We start from the raw sequence: 18,640 nt of genomic DNA, 5'->3' as shown, positions 1-18,640 counted from the left end.
TCAGTCCAGGTGGGCACACACAGGGAGGGAGGGAGGAGAGGCTCTCCTGGCTCTGCTGCTGCTGCCTGGGGGGAGCTGACCCCTCAAACCAGGGGGAAGGACCAGGATTGCTTAAGCTCAGCTTGCCCAGCTGTGCCATCCTTTGGGGGAGTCCAGAGTCCTGGCTTGGCCCTGGAGCTGCTTTCCTGCCCCTCCCTGCCCAGCCCTCCATGCCCACGTGCCCTGCTGGGGTATCTGGTGGCTGCCAGGGGCAGCCTGGTCATTTCTGCCCCATCATTTGTGTCTGGGCTTTATTTCAGGGGCAGCCTGGTTGTTTCTGCCCCATCATTTGTGTCTGGGCTTTATTCCAGGGGCAGCCTGGTCATTTCTGCCCCATCATTTGTGTCTGGGCTTTATTTCTGTGTTTCTTTGCTCTGGACTGTTGATGTTCCTGGAACTGCTCGCCCCAAAGCAGGGCCCTGTGCAGTGCCAGCCCTGCAGCGTGGCCAGAGCTGCCCCTCGGATGTGGCAGGAGCCTGAAATCCTCTCCAGGATAGGAAAGGGTGCCACAACTTCCCCCTGGCCCCGAGCACTTCTCCTTTTGGGGCAGCACACGGAAGGTGGGGTAAGAAGATCTCTGAAATTGCAGAAGTGTGGGTTGCTCTTGGAAACAGGGCCCAGCCACGGCTGGGGAGGGGGATCTGTGTGGGGATGGATTTGGGATCTGTGTGGGGATGGATTTGGGATCTGTGAGGGGATGGATCTGGGATCTGGGTGGGGATGGATCTGGGATCTGGGTGGGGATGGATCTGGGTGGGGATGGATTTGGGATCCAGCTCCGGGCCCAGGGCTTCCTCCTCAGCTGGGAAGTGTTGGAATGGCAGGAGAGCCCAGCACAGGGGGCTGCAGGCTCTGGGGAGTTCCCTTCTCCTGTTTTTCCACCCTTGGGAGGCACCATCCCATGTCCCTGTGGGTCGGTTTGGATCCCGTGCAGTGCTGCTGGGGTTTCCACAGGAGTATTCCCACCTTGGGAAGATTCTCTGGTGCTGCTCAGCCCCCAGCCTGTGCTCCTGGGGATGCTCTTGGCCGCTCCCACTGAGGCTGCCGGGCTTTTGGCTGGAATTTTCTTTGACCTCATTTGGTTACCCAGCCCTACGTGCTCAGCACTAGGGCAAAACATCCCAGGGAAAGGAGCTTATGCAAAAACACCCAGAGCATTTCCAGAGACACAAAGGACTTTCCAAGGTCACACCACAGATTCTGAGCCTGGGAACAACTCCCCAGGGCAGCCGAGGGGGATGAGGAGGAGGAGCTGGACCTGTGAGGGAGAGCAGCAGCAGTTTGGGACATGCTGTGGATGACTGGGGGGGGTCACCTTGTCCCTGTGAGCTCTGGGGTCCCACAGCAGCACTGCCCCGAGCCTGGGCTGGGCTGGGGCTCCTGCTGCAGCTGCTGGGGCTTTGGGGGCCTGCGGGAAGGGAGAAGGAGCAGGGGAGCAGCCCCAGCCCCCAGCTCTGCTCCTGCTGTGCCCCAGCCCTGCCCCTGCCAGGTGTTCCTGCCCCTGTCCGAGCCCCGTGCCCCTGCCCCAGCCCCTGCCAGCTGTTCCTGCCCCTGTCCGAGCCCCGTGCCCCTGCCCCAGCCCCTGCCAGCTGTTCCTGCCCCTGCCCCAGCCCTGCCCCTGCCCCAGCCCTGCTCCTGCCAGGTGTTCTCCAGCTGCTCAGAGGTGCTGGGAGGGGCTGCAGGGAAGCTGGCAGTGTTGAGGAGAGGAGGTGCCAGCACAGGGAAGTGCCAGTGAGGGCTGGCAGCGGGCACGGGCAGAGTGGAGCCATCCTGAGCAGCACAAGAGCCGCTGCAGCCCCTCTGTGCCCTGCCCACGTCCCCAGGGGTGGCCCTGGCACCTCGGGTGAGTTTCCTTTTCTCTCAGCTCTTCTCAGCCCTTTCTCCTGCCAGGGGCAGGGAGGAGCAGCAGATCCACGGCTGGGGCCAGAGGCACGAGCACAGCTTGGGATGGGATGGGATGGGATGGAGGATCAGGGTCAGCAGCAGTAAGGGACAAATGCTGGATCCCTTTGAGGCAGATTTAACCCCAAATCTCCTGCTTCTGCTGGACCCCTCAGGGCTGAGTCCTTCTCTGCCAGGTGATGCCTTGTTCTGGGGGTGAGGAGCTCCTCCAGCTCGGGGGGATCCTAAAGCCCCGTGTTTCAAAGAGTTTGTTGGGATTTTCCCTCCCCCAGCTCCATCTGCAACGGCTGCACTTGGGACCAGCCCTTTGAAGCCTTAATTGCAATTATGAATCTTCCTCTGTTCCCAGGTCTCCCCTAATTGGCTTCCTGTGCAAACTTGAGAGCTGCTGAGAGCAGGGCTGGGTTCTGGGAGGGAGCTGCTGTTTGTGATGGAGCTGCTCTCTGGGGCTCTGAGCCCACTCAGGGCAGGCCCTGCCGGCTGCTGTGCCCAGATGCTCACAAGGGTGGCATTATGGCCAGCCTAAGCTGATTTACATGCTTGCATTTGCAAAGTGCTAATCTAGTGGGATGGTTTTTCTTTCCCCCTCCTCTCCTTTTCTTTTCAGCCCCCTCTAATCTCCTGCTCTCCCTGCCAGGTTCCCAGCTCCTTTGGCTGGAATGGGCCCCAGCTAAATCCTTTATCTGTCTGTTTGGCAGCCCCGGGTGCAGTAGTTAGCAAACGAGTGACACTTTTCCTGGCTCATTAATTAGATTTACTGAGCTGAGCGCTTGCTGCAGCAGCAGGGCTCTGGACAAGGCAGTTCTGTATTTTGTTTCTGAGAAATTTGGGATTTAAAAAAAAAACAAAACAACAAAACAAAACAAAGCAGTTCCAGGGCAGCTCTGGTCCCAGTGGTCAAATCCACAGCTCCCCTGCTTGCAGTGCTGCTGGGAACACGTGGTGTTCTCGTGTGCAGCTTTATTTCTGCAATTTGCTGCTGCATGGGCACTTCTGGCTCTGTGTCATTGTTTTGCTGCTCAGAGACTTTGAGCATGGGTGGCTGGGTGCCCGTGGCAGGATGTCTTGGTTAAGGCAAGTGGTTCTTGTGGGTTACAAATAACCTCGGTGAAGAATTAGGATGTTTTATTATAAAAACGCTTTTTTGGCATGTCCTGCTCTGCCAGGTTTATAAATGGGATTGAGAAGGTTACAGTAGGAGATAAAAGTGAGAGGATGTAAGAAAGTTCTGCTTCACTTTTACCTTTGCAGCTGAGGGACTTTGCTGAGCAGGAGCCTCAGCCACTCCTGCTGGAGGGAAACTGAGGCACAGAGAGGTCTCACCCAACTCTGGGCTTTGATCGTGGACTTGTGGGTCCCTCTGGGAGCTCTGGACAGCAGCAGCCGGTGTTGTATTCCTTTAGGGGTGAGTGCTGGGTCCTTGTCCCCCCTTGCTGGGCACTGGGACACCCGGGGAGCCTGGGGGATGCTCCCGGTGCTGCTGAGTCACAGATGGAGCTGGGCCAGGGACAAACCCAACAACTCTTTAAACATGGAGCTTTAGGGTGCCCCTCAAGCTGAAGGAGCTCCTCACTCCCAGAACACTGCGGGCAGGTCACTGATTTCAGTTTTGGATGTTTGTGCCAAGCAACGAAGTGCCCGGCACAGGAGGAGCTCCAACGCTGCCCCCGGGTGTGCTGACAGAACTGCAGCGGCTCTGGGAAGGAGCTCTGGGGGCACAGGGCTGGGGAGGAGAGCAGAAACACCAGAGAGGTGTCCCAGGGCTGGGGAGGAGAGCAGAAACACCAGAGAGGTGTCCTAGGGCTGGGGAGGAGAGTAGAAACACTGGAGAGGTGTCCCAGGGCTGGGGAGGAGAGCACAAACACCGGAGAGGTGTCCCAGAACTGGGGAGGAGAGCAGAAACACCAGAGAGGGGTCTCAGAGCTGGGGAGGAGAGCAGAAACACCAGAGAAGGGTCTCAGAGCTGGGGAGGAGAGCAGAAACACCAGAGAGGTGTCCCAGGGCTGGGGCGGAGAGCAGAAACACCAGAGAGGTGTCCCAGAGCTGGGGAGGAGAGCAGAAACACCAGAGAGGTGTCCCAGAGCTGGGGAGGAGAGCAGAAACACCAGAGAGGGGTCTCGGAGCTGAGGAGGAGAGCAGAAACACCGGAGAGGTGTCGCAGGGCTGGGGAGGAGAGCAGAAACACCAGAGAGGGGTCTCGGAGCTGAGGAGGAGAGCACAAACACCAGAGAGGTGTCCCAGGGCTGGGAGGAGAGCAGAAACACCAGAGAGGGGTCTCGGAGCTGAGGAGGAGAGCAGAAACACCAGAGGGGGGTCTCGGAGCTGGGGAGGAGAGCAGAAACACCAGAGAGGTGTCCCAGGGCTGGGGAGGAGAGCAGAAACACCAGAGAGGTGCCCTAGGGCTGGGGAGGAGAACAGAAACACTGGAGAGGGGTCTCAGAGCTGGGGAGGAGAGCAGAAACACCAGAGAGGTGTCCCAGGGCTGGGGAGGAGAGCAGAAACACCAGAGAGGTGTCCCAGGGCTGGGGAGGAGAGCAGAAACACGGGCGAGGTGTCTCAGAGCTGGGGAGGAGAGCAGAAACACCAGAGAGGTGTCCTAGGGCTGGGGAGGAGAGCAGAAACACGGGCGCGGTGTCTCAGAGCAGGCACCGAGGGCACTTTGCCCTTCTCCCCGTGGGAGCTGCCCTCCAGAGCAGCAGTGAGCGTTCATCCAGCGCGGAGCCGCCGCCGGGACAGCGAATTGCCACTAATTGGCTGCCCCTAATCTCGCAGGGGCCAGGCCGGCTAATTAGCGGTGTCTTTACACCTCCCGTGTTAATTTGGAGAGCGCGGGGCATTCCCGAGGGAGCTGGGACCCCCATCAGCTCCGGTGTCCTTTGATCCCTGCCGGGGGCAGCCGGGAGCTCCGGTAAAATAACCCACCCGGTAGAATAACCCACTGGCCTGAGCTCTGGTAAAATAACCCACCCGGTAGAATAACCCACAGGCCTGAGCTCTGGTAAAATAACCCACCCGGTAAAATAACCCACAGGCCTGAGCTCTGGTAAAATAACCCACCTGGTAAAATAACCCACCGGCCTGAGCCCTGGTAAAATAACCCACCGGCCTGAGCTCTGGTAAAATAACCCCACAGCTACTTTGAGTCGGCGTTTTGAGGTTAAAAAGCGCAGAAATAACGTGAGGTCTCCCTGGAGGTGAGTGAGAAGGGGGATGAGCTGCTGCCGGCCCGGCAGTGCTGAGGTGGGAGGTCAGGATGTGCCCTGAGCCCCCTCTGGGCTGGCAGGGACCTCCCTCGGCTCAGCCTGGGCTGTTTCTATTTTAAAATAATGAAATATTTCAAAAAGGTCATCCAGGCACCTCACAGAGCCAGGGCCCAGGTGAGACCTGAGCTGTGAGGGCTGCAGGTAAAACAGGAAAGGTGGAAAAGCTGAGACAAGCACGGGATCGTTCTGGTGATGGATTTTATAGCAGCTTGTGGTTTAAGGTGCCCTCGGATCCCAGAATCCCAGGGTGGGCCAGGCTGGAAGGGATCCCAGGGGCTCATCTCCAGCAGGGCCAGAGCTCAGGGCACAGGGCTGTGTCCAGGCCCCTCTGGAATACCCCAGGGAGGAGACCCCAGCCCCTCTCTGGTCTCTGCCCAGGGCAGGAGCTCTGCCTCCTGTGCAGGGGTTGCTGAGGTTCCCCACTCTGAGCCAGGGGTTTCACCTGCCCTCACACGGGGTTAAAGCTGTCCCAGGTCCCAGGGAGCCACCAGTGTTTCCACAGGGAGTGGAAATGAGTGACTGGAAGCTCTGGAGACACAGGAGCAGCTGGAGCTCCAGGTTTGGGATGTCTCAGGGATGCTGCAGGAGGGCAGGAACCCTCCTTGGGGGCAGGTGAAACACCTGGGTCCCACTGCTCCCAGGGAGGGCTGGCCTGCTGGGGGTCTGCACTTTGCTGTGTGAATCTAAACTGGTGTGTGGAGCAAAACGTCTCTGTTGATCAGGAATGAGAAGTTTCATTTTTTTTCTGGCTCAGTTTTTGCTTTTTGAATCACAGGCAGATGAGGGCAAATTCTGTTTTGAAATGATGAGTTGCATGGTTTTGTTCTGACTCCTTGAGACTCTCCACCTCTCTCCTTGTGCACCCTCTGGGCAGATTGATTTCTTTGGCATCCTCTCCATTCACTGAGGAATTCCCTCACCTCAGAAAAGTTTCTTGGATTATTTTGCTCTTTTTGCTGAGTCTCTTGCAGCCCTGATTTTGCTCCTCCTGTGTTTCAGTTTGCAGCCTTGGTTGCACACCCTCGGGACAGCTCAGTCCTAAATTTGGGGTCATGCATCTCGGTTATCACCAGAGCTGTTCCTGTGGAGGGATGGAGCAGAGGTGCCCCCTTGGCAGCTGGTTTGTGATGCTGTGAGCCCCCACGGCCTTGTTTCACACCGGGGGTGCTGTGAGTCCTGCTCCTGATGCTGCAGCAGCCTCTCTGTGCCTTTATCAGCTGGAGAACAGCACATCCCAGAGCCAAGGGCAGCTGGGGTGGGCAGTGCTGGGACCCTGCTCCCGATATTTTGGATTTTTTCCTTTCTTTCAGTGGAGCCTTTATCTCCAAATCTCCCCAACAAAGGTGGTTGCTCTTTGGAGCTGTTGTTGTTCGTTTTCACTCTCGGGTTTATTTTTTGGCGTTCACAGATCCTTCACCTCCTGAGCCCAGCCTTAAGCCGTGGCTGCTAATGCAGGTAATCCTGGGGCTGGCATTTGGGAAATCCCATTGAATAACCCCTTGGCAGCGACACCCGGGGCTGGGATGGAGGGCTTTGAGTGGGGCTGACTCGTCTTAGGCTGTTCTGAGCCCCTGTGGGTTTCCTGCTCTGATCCCGGGGCCGGGAGGGGCCGGCGATGAAACCGCAGGTGCTGAGGGGGCACAGCGCTGCCTCTGCGGGCTGGGGCTGGGCCCGAGCTGCTCCTCTGCCCTCTGCAGCTCCCACAGCACGGTCAGCCCTGCCCTGCCGCGGATCTGGGGCTTGCTGGGTGCCCTTGCTCGGGGCTACGAGATGCTGGGTATGGGGGGAGCAGGCAGCCAGCCCTGGGTGTGACACCAGTGCTGCTGCTGGCACAGGGGAGCAGGCAGCCAGCCCTGGGTGTGACACGAGTGCTGCTGTGCCCCTGTTGTGTCACGTTCTGGAAGTGCTGTTTGACACTCGTTCTGTAAGTGCTGTTTGACACTTGGAGCACTCTGAAACTGCTTTGCACGTTAGGTGCTTTCCCTGCCCCGCGGTGGGAGCCTCTCCTGCAGCCCAGCTCTCAGAGACCGCGAGAGCAGGAGCTGATCTCTGGCTCTGGGGAGCTCTGCAGCTGGGGCTCTTTGAGAGCTCCCCAGTTCTCACATTTCTGGTGTAAATGAGGCATTGCAGTTTGGAAAGGCTGCCTGGGTAGGGCTTGCTCCTGTTCTTTCTCCCAAGGCTGGCACCTCTCCTCTTCCCAAAACACCATTCCCCACTCATAAGTCAGGATTTCATTTCCTCCTGTGAGCAGCAGGATGTCCCGTGTCGTTCCTGCCCCTCAGCACCGTTATCCTGCAGGCACAGGCACTCTCGTTATTCCAGAAGCAGATTTTCTTCTTGTGCCAGGAGTTTTATCTTCTGCTTTGAGATGAAATCACTGCCTCAGGTGCTCTTTGGGAGCGATTCCCTGTGTCCCTCCTCTGCTGCCTCTTCCCCCGTTGGCTCAGGGAGTGGGGACTCGCTGGAGTGAGGGTTCACAGACAGGGAGGGAATGTCCCTCACGGTCCCTGCTGTATGTCCTCACCCTCAGTGCCACAGCAGCCCGGTGCCCCGGCCCTGTTTGAGCCGAGCTTTGGATGGCACAGCCTCCTCTGCAGGCACCCTGGGAGGATGTTTGTCAACCCAGCTGCCTCACGGATCCCCTGGTACCCTGCCTTGCTGTGGTTTCAGCAAACATCTTATCAGCCTCATCTCCTGCTCCGTACAGCGCTCTCGCTCGCTCACAAACACCGAGGTGAAGTTTTTCTTGAAAATCGCAGCTTTCTCCCCACACTGCCCCGTGCCCTATAAAGGCTTCCTCCAGCTGCTCCCTCCCTCCTTCGCTCCGGCTTTCTATCTTTGGCTCCTCTGCGAGGTGGAGGGGAGGCAGCAAAACCTTGCAAGCAAACAGCTGAAACCCAAGGTTTTCTTCTGTAATCTAAGAAAAACAGTTTCACTGGAGGAGCAGGCACCAGGCACGCGCTGCTGCACTGCTGGGCCCAGCTCGGTGTCCCGGGGCCCAGCTCGGTGTCCAGGGGCCCAGCTCGGTGTCCAGGGGCCCAGCTCGGTGTCCCGGGGCCCAGCTCGGTGTCCCGGGGCCCAGCTCGGTGTCCAGGGCCCAGCTCCATGTCCAGGGGCCCAGCTCGGTGTCCGGGGCCCAGCTCGGTGTCCAGGGCCCCAGCTCGGTGTCCGGGGCCCAGCTTGGTGTCCGGGGCCCAGCTCCATGTCCAGGGCCCAGCTCCATGTCCAGCCCTTCCTCTGCAGTGAGGATCTCCCAGAGCTCCTGTCCGGTCCCCCCAGGATGAGCTGGAGGAGGCAGAGAGCTGAGCAGGAGCTCAGAGGAGTTGGTGATCCCTCCTTTCTGAGGATCTCACCTTGAAAACAGCTCTGGCTAGGATTTTTTTGCTTTAGACCAAATGATTTTCCTTCTGCAGCATCAACCCAAGCTCCTGCTTCCTTCAGCCTCATCGGGCTCCTTGTTCTGGCTCCCCTGGTGCCCAAACCCCTCCGGGTGCTGAGCCACCTCCTGGCACCAACCCAGGTGAGGCATCTGTGTCCCTGCACTCCCTGCCACTGCTCCCAAACCTGTGCAGTGCGTTCAAAGCTGCTCCCGCCAGCCCAGGGCTTTGTTTTTCCTCTCCTGTTTCCTGCCCAGGATGCTCAGCCCCAGAACAATCGGGGCAGGAAAGGGCGTTGTCCTGGCCCGAGGGTACCCGCGGGTTTCCAGGTGCCGGGGGAGCTGCAGGACCCCCTCTGGAAGGTCCTTGGCAGCTCCTTTCTGTCCCCAGGTGATGTTGGCGGGCTTGGCCGCGGGAGGGGAGATCCCGGCTCGCTCCGTGTCTGCCTGGCCCTGCTCTCCTGGCTTTTGGAGCCTTTCCTGCCAGGGCTGGTGGAGCCGCCAGGCTCTGGGGATTGCTGTGCTGGGGGGTGAGAGGGGTCCTGCAGAGGGGTCTGATCCTCTCCTCTGCTTCATTTTGGCTCTTTGAGCTCTCCCCTCTGGTCCTGGGCTCCACCGCTGCAGAGGGAGCTCAGAGGAGTCCCCTGGGTGTTGGAGATGGGGCTCGGGTGGACCTCAGCCCAAGAGAAGGGATTGTCCGTGCTGGAAAGGCAGCTCTGTGCCCTGTCCCAGCCCTGCAGAGCTGCTGGTGTCACCTTGGCTCCCGAGGCACCTTCTGCTCCTGGGCATGGAGCAGATCCTGAGCAGCAGCAAAGCCCTGGCAGGGAAAGGTCCCAGGGCACGGAGGCAAGTGGGGAACCCCAGCAGGTCCCAGCTGAGTGGAAAGTCCTTGTCAGGGAGCTGTGATGCCCCAAGGCTTTCCCGTGACCTCTGGTGGCTTCACAGCTCAGCAGCAAAAGATGGGTTTTGTTGATAATTCTTTTTCATACTGTTTCAAAACTATTTTTTTTTTTCATTTTTAAAAACCTTTTGCCTCAAGCAGGACAAGGGAAAATCTAAAACCAGTAGGTCAGCAGGATCCCACCTCCCACCACAGGGTAAATGTTTACTAGGTTGGTGTTAATTAACAGAAATATTTAATTTGTCTGCTCACCTTTGTGTCCCACAGAGTTGAATGAAGCCTCTTAACTAAGCAATCCTGGCTGGAAATTCCCCAAGGGTCTAGCACCCATGCAAGGACAACTTCACAGATAATCTTGGGATACTTCCCAAGCTGAGCTTTGGTGTGCTGGGCATTCCCTCACTCACTTTAATCAGTGTTTTTTAAGAAAATAATTTGTTAGAAATTTATGATAATAATTAATACTAAATAATTTTAAAGATAAATATTTTACAATAATTAATTATTATAAATTGCCCTTTTGGACACTCACACCTTCAGAGGGGATGGGTTCAACCTTGCCCTGAGCCCTGACTCTGGGAATTGTTGGGCACCTATTGAAAATAGGGCAAAGCCTTGGGGCAGGTGGGTTTCTCTGAGGACTTGAGGCTCTTTAACCCAGGCACTGTCCCTGCTGCATGGAGAGGGCTGGGCCATCACTGGGGTGGTGCCACGTGGAGCTGCTCAACACCCTCACAAAAAGCAAGGCATTTTCCAAACCCTTGACCTCATCACTTGCTTTTCTTGGTCTTCTCAAGATGCTTAACAGGGCTCCTGAAAGTCAGATTGTGTTCTCCAGAGCTGTCCCCTGTCACCGTGCTCAGCGTGGGTGGCAAGGAGGGGACAGCAGCAAAGTTTCTGCTGCGTTGTGGTGGACGGAGCCAGGCCTTTCCCACGGGAAATGCTTCCATAAGCACTGCCCTGGGAGAGGAGGCCAGGCTGCTGTGTGGTCCGTGGCACAGCAGGAAGAGTGCGTTCTGTGGTGTGGAAGTAACAGCAGTGTCAGGGTGGGTTTCATTTCACATTCCCTCCCGTTGTGTGCCAAGGCACGCGGGAAGGGATGTGGGGTTGGTGTGGGGTGAGGAGCCCGTCCCCCCCGAGGACTGAGCTGGTTTTTGAGCTGGCTGTTGCAGGGGTGTCTGTGAGTCACCCTGGGCTCTTACTCACTGCCTTTCTCCTGCCTCCAGCCTGGCCGAGGGCTGGGCTCCATTTCTGCGCTCCCTCGTGGTGCCGTGGTGCTCCTTGGTGCTCCTGGCACCGGGCACAGGTGAAGGTTCTGCTGCAGGGCCCGGTTCAGGCTCTGGCAGTGAGGAGGAGCCCAGGAGCCCCTCTGGGGTGAGGGGAGGGAGGGCACTGGGCAGGTCAGTGGCGCTGTCACCTCCAGGGAGCTGCTGGTGCTTCTCTCTGGGGTAGGGGCAGGGCTGGAGGTGTCTCCCTGCACTCCCAGGGAGCTCCAGCAGCCAGGCTCAGCTCTCCTGAGCCCTTCCAGGGAGCTGCTGGCAGTGGAGGCTGGGTGGAGGTGGCTGTGCTGGGGACACAGGGCAGGGAGGGCTCTGGAGCCTCTGCCCAGGTCACAGTGGCTTCGGGGCAGGGCTGGGTGAGGCTGTGATGGGCACAGCCACTGCTGGGTGCTGGCCCCAAATCCTGGCCAAATGGGCAGAGAATTGGGTGTTTTAGGATCTCTGGGAATGACGTGGCTGTGTGGCGTGGGTGCTGTCCAGGGTGAAAGCAAGGGCTGCCTTGCAGGAAGTTTTGTAGCACTGGCAGCTTTTATTTCTTCTTACTCAAATATTTTTGTGCATTTGTGTTGCTTCTAAACGAGAGGCAGAGAATGTGTGGGCTGGACCTGTCTCTGTGCCTTGGGAGAGGGGAACACCTGCCCCAGGGCAGGAGGGAATGGGCACCTGGGCACCTCTGATTGCTCAGGTCAGGAACATCCCTGTTACCACTCCTGCTGTCCCAGGCGTGATGTGGATTGGCTGGGATAAAACCTTCCTGGGCAGCACAGGCCATGCCAGCCAAGGCTCAGCGGGCAGCCTGGGCCCTGGAGCAGAGTGGGATGTGGCAGGGCTGCAGGGACAATTTCACAATGTCCTCGTGTGCTGGGCTCACATCCCCTCGGTGTTTTCCACTATTGCCACAAGGGCACGTGGAATTTCCTTCACGGTGGCCGTGTGGCAGCAAGGGGACAGTTCTGCAGCCTTCCCTGCCACTTGGGGTGGGTTTGTGACCATGGCCAGTGACCACTGGAGCCATCAAGGGCAACCCTTTATTAACTCTCCTCCTTCTTTCCCCTTCAATCCAGGAGATGAGTTAAAATGCAGCACACCACGTGCACGGAGGACAGGATCCACCACGCGCTGGAGCGGTGTCTGCACGGGCTGGGCAGGGATGCTGTGGCCAGCAGATGGGCTGGTAGGTGACCTTAACCATGGCCTTCTCTCTCTGGGGTGCCCTGAGCTCCTGCTGGGCACCCAGGGCTCTGGGTTAGGGGAGCTGCTGGTGCTGTCCCTGCTGGGGTGTCCCACACAGGGCTCTGGGTCACAGGAGCTGCTGGTGCTGTCCCTGCTGGGGTGTCCCACCCAGGGCTCTGGGTTAGGGGAGCTGCTGGTGCTGTCCCTGCTGGGGGGTCTCACCCAGGGCTCTCTCTGGGTTAGGGGAGCTGCTGGTGCTGTCCCTGCTGGGGTGTCTCACCCAGGGCTCTCTCTGGGTTAGGGGAGCTGCTGGTGCTGTCCCTGCTGGGGTGTCTCACCCAGGGCTCTCTCTGGGTTAGGGGAGCTGCTGGTGCTGTCCCTGCTGGGGGGTCTCACCCAGGGCTCTGGGTTAGAGGAGCTGCTGGTGCTGTCCCTGCTGGGGTGTCTCACCCAGGGCTCACTCTGGGTCACAGGAGCTGCTGGTGCTGTCCCTGCTGGGGTGTCCCACCCAGGGCTCTCTCTGGGTTAGGGGAGCTGCTGGTGCTGTCCCTGCTGGGGTGTCCCACCCAGGGCTCTCTCTGGGTTAGGGGAGCTGCTGGTGCTGTCCCTCTGGGGTGTCTCACCCAGGGCTCACTCTGGGTCACAGGAGCTGCTGCTGCTGCTGGAGGCCTTTCCCCTTCCAGTGCTCAGTCAGAGGTGGCATCCAGCCTGGCCAGCGCTCCTGGGCATTTTGCTGGAGCAGGAGGGTGTTCCAGGACCCTGAACAGGCCTGGCCCTGTGAGGATCAGCAGGGCAGTGGTGCTGGCTGTCCCTGAGTGAGCTGGGCAGAGCAGAGGGCTTTGCTCAGCCCAGGAGAGCTCCTCTGTGCAATCAGCCAGCCCTGCTGGGGCTGCTGCCCCCAGGGCAGGGCTGTGATCGTGCTGCATTGTCACACACAGCACGGGGATCTTGTTATCAGCACGGGGATGTTGTTATCAGCCCAGCCCTGGCTCAGATACCTTTGGTGGTGGCCATAAAGAGCTGAGCCTTGCTGAGGGGGCTGTGAAGGATTGGGGCTGGCGTCGTGAGGGCAGAGCAGCAATGAGCAGAAATAATTCCTGAATGTCATTCTGACCTTTCTGCCTCGTAGCTGTGAGCTGAGATTAAACCACTGCCAAACCCTCCTGTGGATGAAGTCTGGGGGCTGTCAGATTCTGATTCCTTCTTGTCTGTGCAGTTCTTTCAACCCTTTCTGCTTTTCTTTTCCCCAACAAGACCAACAAAGAGCTGCAGACAGGATCCCACCTGCTGCCAGCTCCCAGAGGATTCCCTTTGCCACCCCTCACAACCGCTGGAGCTTTGCCATTTCCCTGCTGCAGCATCACCTGGGGGCTCAGCTGGGGCAGTCCTGCCCGAGTTTCCCGTGTCCTTGCCTTTCCCCTGCTCTGGGAGGCAGGCCCTGAAGTGTGACCCACATTGCTGGTTCCTGGCAGAGCAGCCTCGTGCTTGGCACAGTGACAGAGCATGGCCAGAGCAGCCCTGTGTGCCCTGTGTGCCCCCAAAGCAGGTCAGTGTGTGCCCAGAGAGCAGGTCAGTGCCCAGAGCCCAGCTCTGCTGTAATTGCATCAATCAGTTCCTGTGTCACTCACAGCTCTCACCCCAGCCCCTCACCTCCATCATTTCTGCAGCTTGTCAGCAAAGGTTGGGTGTGCAGGGCAGGGGTTGGGGCTGGGGGCTGCGCTGACCCCCCGTGAGTCCCATCCCAGACCCTTCCTGTGCCTCTCCTGGCCTTTGCAGAAGGAGCTGGCATTCCTGGGAGAATTTGGGGCCTTTTGCACCTCAGAAATCTCCCCCTCATCATTCCTGCTCTGCCAGAAATCCGCAGCGTGCCCTGGGTGGGTGTTGGTGGCTCTGCTGTGCCCCAGCCCCGGTGCTGCTGCTGCTGCTGGGGACCCCCAGGACCCCCAGAGCCCCTCCCTGCCCCTGCTGCCTCCAAGGGGCTGCTGTGCCATCCCAGCATGCAGGGCTGGGGAGGGTTTGGTCTCTGGTGGCAGGAATGTTCAGGGAAAGCAGAGAGCAGTGCCCTCAGAGCTGTCCCCTGCTGCCTTTCAGAGCCAGGGCAGAGATGTTGTCACATCCTTCCCCAAGCTACAAATGACAGTTTCATTATTGCTGTCCTGTCCAGGCTGTTGTTTGTGGCAGGGTTGATCCCCTCAAGGCAGTGAATCCTTTCATCTTGCTCTTGGCTGGGCTGGAACCTTCACCTTCCTCATTTTTCACTTCTATTTCCCAGTTCCTTTGCTTTCCCCTCATTTTACCCTTTCCACACACCAAAATAACACATATGATGTCACAGCTTTTTGGCTGAGATCTTGGTGAATTTTATAAATTACTTAAAGCTTTATTTTTCTGTGCTAACTTTCACACAAGGTTGCTCCAGAGAGGGTGAGTAATCGTTTCCAACACGTTGTTCCCCCTGAGTAAGGGATGAGGATCTGAGGACTGTGAAGTCAGCAAGGAGGAGTTGTGAGGCTTTGGCCATCCCAGATTTACAGCCTGGGTGAGCCCGTGGTGGATGTAAATAGCAGATTTTTCTGTGGAACTTATTGCAGAAACCAAATCAAAATGAATTGTGTGTGACTCATGAAGATCCCCATTAGAAAAGTGCTTGGGAGGAAAACCTTTTCCTTGTGGAGGAGCCTCTTCAGGGCCGGCCTTGCTTTGTGCTGCAGGGGAGACCATGGTCAAGTTAGAGCGTGAAAAGCGAGAAAAATGTTTGATTGCTTGCTGGTGAGCAGGAAAAATAAAAAAAGGAGTTTTTGGTGAAGGAGGGCACTGGGCTTGGCTCTGGTGGTGCTGGGGACCTGGCAGATTCTCCCCTTGGAGCTGATTTCTCCTGGTTTGTGCTGGGTTTTCCTGTGGAAATCTGTGCCCAGGCTGGGGGGCAGTGCCAGGAGGGGCCCTGTGCTGGACACCCACATCCACCTCCCGTGTCTCAGCAGCTGCAGGCTGCCTTGCTGCCCTCCCCAAGGGTGCAGGGCTGTGCCAGTCCTTGGGCACCTCCCTGACCCAGCTGCCCCGAGCTGGCCCTTCCTTGGGGCAGTCCCAGGAGAAACCAAGTCCCCCTGGTGAGGAGATGGTGCCAGTGGCTCTGGGGGAGGAGGAAGCTGAGTCTTCTGCTTTCCCCCCACACCGTGGGTGTCACTTCTGGTGGCACCAGGGACCTGTGCCCAGCACAGTGGGCGAGGGCAGCACAGGGGGTGCCATTTCTGCTTCTGGATTTCTGCCCGGTGCCCACTCGAGGGGAAATGCCACCCCCTGAGCCAGGAAGGAGCTGCTCTGGGAGGCGGAGGAGGAAGAGGGCGCTTGGGGCACTTCTTAGAAAAGAAATGGCAAAGCCTCATCCTTCCGAGGCCGCCCACGGCGCTGCCGCGCGCGGTGCCCACTCTTGGCACTGAGTGTGCTGTGCCTGCTCTTGGTGCTGCCATGTGCTGTGCCCACTCTCAGCACTGCTGTGTGCCTCTTGGCACTGCTGTGTGCTGTGCCTGCTCTTGGTGCTGCCATGTGCTGTGCCCACTCTCAGCACTGCTGTGTGCTTCTTGGCATTGCCGTGTGCCATGCCTGCTCTTGGTGCTGCCATGTGCTGTGCCCACTCTCAGCATTGCTGTGTGCCTCTTGGCATTGCCATGTGCCTCTTGGCATTGCCGTGTGCCATGGCCACTCTCGATGCTGCCATGCGCTGTGCCCACTCTCAGCATTGCCATGTGCCTCTTGGCATTGCCATGTGCCATGGCCACTCTCGATGCTGCCATGCGCTGTGCCCACTCTCAGCATTGCCATGTGCCTCTTGGCATTGCCGTGTGCCATGGCCACTCTCGATGCTGCCATGTGCTGTGCCCACTCTCAGCATTGCTGTGTGCCTCTTGGCACTGCCGTGTGCCATGCCTGCTCTTGTCATTCCCGTGTGCCTTTTGCCATTCCCATGTGCCTCTTGGCATTGCCGTGCTGTGCCCACTCTTGGTGCTGCTGTGCCCACTCTCAGCATTGCCACGTGCCTCTGGCATTGCTGTGTGCTTTGCCTGCTCTTGGCATTGCCATTCCCACTCTGGGCACTGTCGTGTGCTGTGCCCGTGTGCCATGCCCACTCTTGGCACTGCCGTGTGCCTTTTGGCATTGCCGTGTGCCTTTTGGTGCTGCTGGTGACTAAAGCCGAGCCCAGGCTCCCTGGGCAGCCCTGCCCAGCCGCTGCTGCTGCTCAGGGGCTGGGCTTAGTCCAGTCACGCTCTGTGGGGTGCTGGGATAAGTCCAGCTTAGTCCTGCCTTTGCCCCAGCCCCAGCTGGGGACAGGGTGTGCCCTGGGCTGCCTGCGCTGCTGGCTGGGGCCAGGAGTGACCATGAGGCCATGAGTGACCATGAGGCCATGAGCGACCATGGCTGTGTCCCCACAGCCAGGCTGTGAGTGACCGTGGCTCTGTGAGTGACCGCAGGGCCATGAGTGACCATGAGGCCAGGAGTGACCATGAGGCCATGAGTGACCATGAGGCCATGGCTGACCGTGCCTCTGTCCCCACAGCCGGGCTGTGAGTGACCGTGCCTCTGTGAGTGACCGCAGAGCCATGAGTGACCATGGCTGACCGTGCCTCTGTCCCCACAGCCGGGCTGTGCCTGAACTGCTGGAGCCTGCAGGAGCTGGTGAGCCGGGACGCTGGTAACTACCTCATCCTGGTGGAGAAGATCCTGGCCAAGACCAAGGAGGTGAGGGGGGCTGGCGGGGGAGCTGAGGGCTCTGGGGCACCGGCAGCTCCGTGGCTTGCTCAGGATGGCCTTGGGCAGAGCTGCCTGGGGACTGGGCTCATCAGATATTGCTGGGCATCAGTGCTGGGGGCTGGGTCAGCAGGGCCAGGGCTCTGGTGGCACCAGTGCTGTGTGTCCCACAAGGAAGAGCCCATCGCCATTGTTGGGGCAGCCCTGCAGGTCCCCAGGGATGGGCTTTGATCCCCCCAGGCCCTGCTTGGCTCTGTGCAGCTCCTCCAGCCCTTCCCTGGCCGTGTCCAAAGCATTTGGAACATTTCCTGTTGCTCCTGGTGGAGGCCTTGCTGTGGCTGTGCCCGGTGCCCTGCAGGGCTGGCACCCTGGGGACCAGGGGCAGGGTCTGCCCTGCACTGCACCATGCACATCACCACAGGGATGAGGGAATCTCCAGGGGGTGGTGATGGGATGGCAGGGCTGGAGTCTCCTGGCACCTCCAGGGACATTTTGGGTGGTGCTCGAGGCCAGCAGCTCATCCCTGTGCCCTCGGGCTGTTCCCACAGGTGCAGGAGAGGTGTGACTACGACCTGGTGACGCCCCTGGCCCTGCTCTTCTACTCGGCCGTGCTCTATGTAAGTGCTGAGGCTGCTGCACCCATCCCAGCCCGGGGCAGGCTCCAAATCCAGAGTGGCTTTGGCTGGAACTTCCCAGCCTGCTCTCATCAGCTCCTCCCAAAAAGAAAGGTTCTGTATGAATCCAGAGGGATCGGGATCGAGCAACAATTGCATGAGCAGGGAGACAAAGGGAATGAGCTTCAGGAGTTTGGAAGCTGTTTTTTAAAGGCTGGGCTAATCAGAAAGGGAGATGGACAATAAAGGGGAATTCTTTTCTTTACCCTTTATAGCTGGGCAAAACACACGGGCAACGTGAATGAAAAGGAGCAGAGCCTTCCCAGGAAATTCTTTTTTTTATGATTATTATTCCCAGCACAATGCATCATTATCCCAAGGAAGTCATTGCTGCCAGGTCCTGCACAAGCACAGGCTGTGTGGAATTCATCTCTGCGGCTTGGGGGGCTTAAAAAGGAATTTATATTTAGGCTTGGGCACGTGAGCCCCGCTTGGGGAGGTGGGGAAGGAGCTCCTTGGAGCTGTGCCCGGGGGATCCTGTGCCTTTCCTTGGGAGGAGATGGGGTGGCACAGGGCATCTCTGCTTTGCTTCTCCTCCTGGCACTGCCAGCCCAAACCCTGGGGTTCAGGCAGCACTCGGGGTCTCTGTGCCCTCACCCCTGTCCTGTCCCTGTCCCGCAGGCTCCTCACCTCCCCCCCGGCTCTGAGCTGCTGCTGAAAGCCGCCAGCGTCTACCACGGCTTCCTGACCTGGCCCGTGCCCTACTGCGACACCTCCCGGGAGCTGCTGACCTTCATCAGCAACGAGCTCAAGGCGCCAGGTGAGCGCCCTGCCCTGCCCTGCCCTGCCCTGCCCCGCCCCAGCAGGGCTCTGCCAGCTCCAAACTCCCTCCTGCCAGCTCCAAACCTGGCATCAAACCCAGCCCTGCCCTGGGCTCTGCCAGCTCCAAACTCATCCCTGCCAGCTCCAAACCTGGCATCAAACCCAGCCCTGCCCTGGGCTCTGCCAGCTCCAAACCCGGCACCAAACCCAGCCCTGGCAGCTCCAAACCTGGCATCAAACCCAGCCCTGCCCTGGGCTCTGCCAGCTCCAAACCCAGCCCTGGCAGCTCCAAACCCGGCACCAAACCCAGCCCTGCCACCCAGCACCAAACCCAGCCCTGCCACCCAGCACCTCTGGCAGGGAGCAAACCCACGGTGCTGGGAGGGGAGAGCTCCGGGGCCAAGGTCCCCACTCACGGCCTGGGCCACTGGGGGTGGCACAGGAATGGGGGCAGCGGCCCCCCCCTGGCACCAGAGCCCTCCAGAGGTGGGCAAAGCTCAGCCCTGACCAGGGCACAGCCCCACCAC

At 58.9% G+C, this 18,640-nt stretch overlaps 1 protein-coding gene across 2 annotated transcripts in view; it reads left to right on the top strand.

Annotated features, from left to right (window-relative positions):
* Positions 1–18,640, top strand: part of PIK3R5 (phosphoinositide-3-kinase regulatory subunit 5) — a 43,621-nt gene that overhangs the window by 10,797 nt on the left and 14,184 nt on the right. For both annotated transcript variants that reach the window (XM_071452894.1, XM_071452893.1), the window contains exons 2-5: positions 11,826–11,935; positions 16,568–16,668; positions 17,226–17,294; positions 17,973–18,111. In XM_071452894.1, the coding sequence (XP_071308995.1) occupies positions 11,839–11,935; positions 16,568–16,668; positions 17,226–17,294; positions 17,973–18,111 (406 nt within the window). In that variant the 5' untranslated portion in view covers positions 11,826–11,838. The remainder of the gene's footprint in view (positions 1–11,825; positions 11,936–16,567; positions 16,669–17,225; positions 17,295–17,972; positions 18,112–18,640) is intronic.

Source organism: Agelaius tricolor, unplaced genomic scaffold (genome assembly GCF_023055355.1).
Source record: "Agelaius tricolor isolate 1412-34295 unplaced genomic scaffold, bAgeTri1.0.p SCAF_35, whole genome shotgun sequence".
NCBI classification, from domain to species: domain Eukaryota; kingdom Metazoa; phylum Chordata; class Aves; order Passeriformes; family Icteridae; genus Agelaius; species Agelaius tricolor.
This window is presented reverse-complemented; position numbering and strand designations above follow the sequence as displayed.